The sequence below is a fragment of the Mandrillus leucophaeus genome, unplaced genomic scaffold, assembly GCF_000951045.1.
Source record: "Mandrillus leucophaeus isolate KB7577 unplaced genomic scaffold, Mleu.le_1.0 Scaffold93, whole genome shotgun sequence".
Classification (NCBI taxonomy): Eukaryota; Metazoa; Chordata; class Mammalia; order Primates; family Cercopithecidae; genus Mandrillus; species Mandrillus leucophaeus.
In genome coordinates, this window is record NW_012110141.1 from 1,683,591 (window position 1) to 1,688,181 (window position 4,591).

Below are 4,591 nucleotides of genomic sequence, written 5' to 3' on the forward strand. Positions count from 1 at the left end.
TGAGTCACCGCGCTTGGCCAATTTTTTTGTATTTTTAGTAGAGATGGGGTTTCACCATGTTGGCCAGGATGGTCTTGAATTCTTGACCTCAAGTAATCCGCCCACCTCGGCCTCCCAAAGTGCTGGGATTACAGGCGTGAGCCACCGCGCCCAGCCGCTCCTCGGGATTTTTTTTTTGTGAGATAATCAATCTGTGGATGTTAATGAACGTAAGAGGTAGATATTAAAGCAACAAAACAGAATTAAAGGCAACCTTTCTAGGTATCAAAAGTTAAAGCTATTTTTTTTTCCTTGAAAATAAAATGCATGGTTCAGCCACATGACTGCACATGGCTAAACCCCTGATACTCTAAAACGTTGCTACCCGAGTTAAGCAGTTCTCAGCAAATCCTCAGATGCTGGTCTTGCTGCCGCATCTGTCAGAATGGTCTTAATCGGTTCTAAAGAACGTCAATCACTCCAAAGCTGAGCATGAAAGCGTCTGATCAGCACAGTGGGCAGCAGCACTGGTTGCTTTTGTGTTATTTCTCCAAGTTTTAGTTAAAAAATAAAAAAGCCTGTGTCCCCTTCCAGGGTTTGCCACCTTTCGTACCTTTGAAGACATGACGTTCTTCACTTCCTCGTCCGCTGCGGAGTGTGTCCCCGCGAGGTCTGGGTTACTGCTGCTCATCACCCGGGCCTGCAGCAGCTTTGAACTCACAGCAGCAGCTGACGTGCGTCCATAGGTGTGGTAGCGAGGGTCGGGGAGGGCAGTGGGAGCGCCTGCACCCCACCAGGCAGAGACATGTCAACACACAGGGGAACAGAATCACTCACGGAGTTTAAGAAGGAACTGAAGAGGGATAGGGTTGTTGAAAAGCCACTGGATTAGGCCTTGGAATTAGGGTCTTCTTAGCAAACCCAGGTTGGGGCAAGGAGGCAATCTTTTGGAGAGAAGTAGATGGGGCATACGGCACCAGGGAGTGGTGGAGATTGTGGTAAACAGCCGACACATGCTTCTTACAAAGGCAGGGGGTACTACTGGCTCCAGTCTATTACTGCTATCGGGAAATGGACCCCAGGGTTGCTAGAGCTTCTGATTTCTCATGAGAAGCTAAAAATGTGGGTATTTTTAATTTATCAATATTGAAATGATGACAGCTTTACAATTCATGCAGTGAGGTTTTCTCAGATTCAAAAATCCATACAGTCATCTGAACCTTGTGAGGACTACTGTATATGATGCATACAGCTGTTTTTCATCCTTAAATGTTGACATGTTTTCACAAGTGGTTATGGGAGTCTGAGATATTACTATTTATTTATTTATTTTTTTGAGACAGGGTCTTACTTTGTCCTCCAGTTTGGAGTGCAGTGGCACGATCTCGGTTTACTGTAACCTCCGCCTCCCAAGTTCAAGTGATCCTTTTGCTTCAGCCTCCTGAGTAGCTGGGACTACAAGCACCTGCTACCACGCCTGGCTAAGTTTTGTAATTTTTGTAGAGGTGGGCTTTTACCATGTTGCCTAGGCTGGTCTTGAACTCCTGAGCTCAAGTGATCTGCTCACCTTGGCCTCCCAAAGTGCTGGGATTACAGGCGAGAGCCACCGCACCCAGCCACATCACTAGTATTTTTAAAAACTCAATCAAATTTTCAGATTTGCTAGAAATGAGGTTGCACAGACCAACAAAAGTGCCATGTTTATTTGGGCCTGCAATTTTGTGAACTCACTGATGCTAATGTTTATATCATGCTGACAAGAAGTTCTACTTGATTATTACCTATGTAAATAATTAAGAAGAATTGGGGAAATGCATTACTATTATTTCAATAGTTTAGTTTGAGGGAAATGTGAAAAGGGATTTTTTTTTTAATAACAAAAAGTTTAAGAACCACTGTCATTGGATACATCTTATTTCCTTTATTATACTAGAATCCAAGGCATCAGTCACCACTTCTCCATCTTAAAAAAGAGATTCTCAGCTGAATCATAAATTAGCAAGTGGGTAAAGACCAGTGAGGGATTATCAAATGGGCAGACCAAATAAGTGTTTAGAGCATAAAAAGAGGCAAGGGAGGAAGAAAGATCTATAAAGAAACACATAATTTCAGCATTCATGTAAGTTTTGTATTGTTCTGAAAACTAAAATGGAATTTTAGGGTGTTCGTTTGTTTGTTTTAAGAGATGGGACCTCGCTGTGTTTCCCAGGCTGGAGTGCAGTGGTACAATGATGGTTCACTGCAGCCTCCAACTCTGGGCTTAAGTGATCCTCCTGCCTCAGCTTCCTGAGTAGCTGGGACTACAGGTATGTGCCACCTTGCTCTGCTAATTTTTATATTTTTTGTAGAGACGGGGTCTCGTTATGTTCCCTGGGGTGGTCTCCAACTTCTGGCTCCAAGTGATCCTGCCATCTCTGCCTCCTAGAGTGCTGGGACTGCAGATGTGAGCCACTGCACCCAGCATAGGATGTTTTATTTTGTATCACACTGCAGTGGGGTGGAGGTTGTGATGCCCTGCCCACAAGAGTCCCATGTTCAGGGCAACTCTACCTGACTTGGGCATGTCCCTTTGCAGCTCTGGCAGGCGGAAGACGTAGTGCACGTACGAAGCCAGCAGGCAGTTCCTCCCATGCTGGTCCTTGCTCAGGTCCTTGCTGTTGTGCAGACTGTTGGCGATGGCCACCACGGACTCGAAGGCAAACTGGGAGAAGTTGGCTGAGGAACCAATAGAAAAATGGGTAGTCCCACAGCTGGTCCTTAAGGAGACCGAGGTGGAAGTTTCTCCAGGACAGTGACAATGAGTCCTGACCACCGATCAATTTAACTAGGCCTGGGAAGAGTAAATGGTTTTGGTGAGCTCTGGCATGCTGGCTCTGAGTACCACAGATGCCTTCACATTCCCTCCTTTGACCTTCCTCCTCCTGCCACTGAGTAGCATGGATGGTTTTTAATGACAAAGACATAAGACTGTCCAGATCCTCCCTCTCTAAGCCAGGTTGTACACGGATGCTACTCAGTGGGGGCTGCAGACGGACATGACCACTATCACCTGGTTGCTACTCAGAAATGCAGACTCTCAGGCCCCACCCCAGAGGGTGTATGAATCAGGCTCTGCATCTTCACAAGATGCCCACGTGACTGTTGTGGACACTATGATTTGAGATGTGGGGTCCAACGCTGATTCTTGTACAGATTAACCTAAAAATGTTTGCATATCAAGTCATTCCCACAGTAGACCCATGCATATTTGATTTACTGCATAGAGCCTCTTGTTCTGGTGGCCCACGCCTACGTAGTTTGGCTCCGATCTACTTATCTAACCTTGTACCCTTTTTGGCTCAGTTCAACTTCCCTTAAAATGAGGCAGTCATTGTATTGTCTCATTATGCCTGCTCTCTTACCTCTGAGACTTTGCTTATGCTGTTGTCCTCACCTAGAAAGCCCTCCTCACTCCTATCCACAAAATCACACCAACCCTGTGAATCTCAGCACAAGTCCCACCTCCTCCATGAAGCCGTCCGACTCCACACAGTACAGGGCTCAAGTGAAACTGAGTTACATGATTCTCCAGCTGTTTCTGGTGGTAAACCGTCTCTCTGTGAAAGCCGGAATCCCTCTCATGCAAAGTGTATTTCTCATATTTTTTGTGCCCCCGCTGTGCTTTCCACTGCATAGACACAGAATAGGTTCTAAATGAATGCTCGTAGACTAGCCACCTCCACTTACTCTGCCTGTGCCAACACCACGTGGTCCCCACACCACAAGGTGGTAACTTGCTATGGAGAAGCTGCTCAAAACATATAAATATTTTGTCTGGTGAACAAGTCTGTATTAACTAGCTGGAATATACAAAGCAGTGTGCCACATATGTGGGGGTGTAGAAAGCAATCAAAGGAGGGCAGAGCTCTGCAAGAATCTAGCTGGAGAGGCAACTGCTACATGGATGAAAAGTTAGCCTCCAACACAGGACGTTTGAGCTGTGGAACCACAAAAGATGCATCTCAGGGTGCAAAGCAGGTGAGAGATTAAGAGGACACGCCCCTCCCTGGCTCTAAAAGCTCCCTCACTTCATTGTCCCAGCCCACTTCCACACGTGCTTATGTTTCACCACCAACCGAGCTACTGACTTTCTTCCTGACACTCCCACACTTGTCTGGTTCTCTGCTGTGCCACGCTCATCTCATTGCCCCTATTTTGTTGGTTTTCACTCTATCCCTTCTTCAAGGCCATCTCTTCGTGTGGACCTCCTGCATCCTCCCAAATGGATGTTTTCTCGCTCTCTCCTTTGATACCACCCTCCCCACCACCACTGAAAAATTTAGCTGTGTCCCTTTGAGGACCCCTGTCCTGTGCTGCTGACTCTTTGCCATATTATAAGTCCTCTAAGGTCTGAGATACTCTTGGTTATTGTCGGAAAGCCTACAACTTTTAGTACAGTACTGGGCATATGGATGGTACCCAAAAGACATCTGCTGGACTGGACAGCAAAGAGCTATATAGGCACAGTTGAAAATGGTGGCAAATAAAGATGCCCTACACCAGCCAGTCTACCCTGGAGGAGTTATGAGAACCACTGGACCCTGGTCATGCCTCCAGGATAAGCTTTTGAGAT

At 46.3% G+C, this 4,591-nt stretch overlaps 1 protein-coding gene across 1 annotated transcript in view; it reads right to left on the reverse strand.

Annotated features, from left to right (window-relative positions):
• DOCK8 (dedicator of cytokinesis 8) overlaps positions 1–4,591 on the reverse strand; it is a 291,909-nt gene that overhangs the window by 105,272 nt on the left and 182,046 nt on the right. The window contains exons 21-22 of the mRNA XM_011970193.1: positions 2,530–2,694; positions 593–762 (exon numbers count right to left, since the gene is read on the reverse strand). Coding sequence (XP_011825583.1) covers positions 593–762; positions 2,530–2,694 — 335 coding nt within the window. The remainder of the gene's footprint in view (positions 1–592; positions 763–2,529; positions 2,695–4,591) is intronic.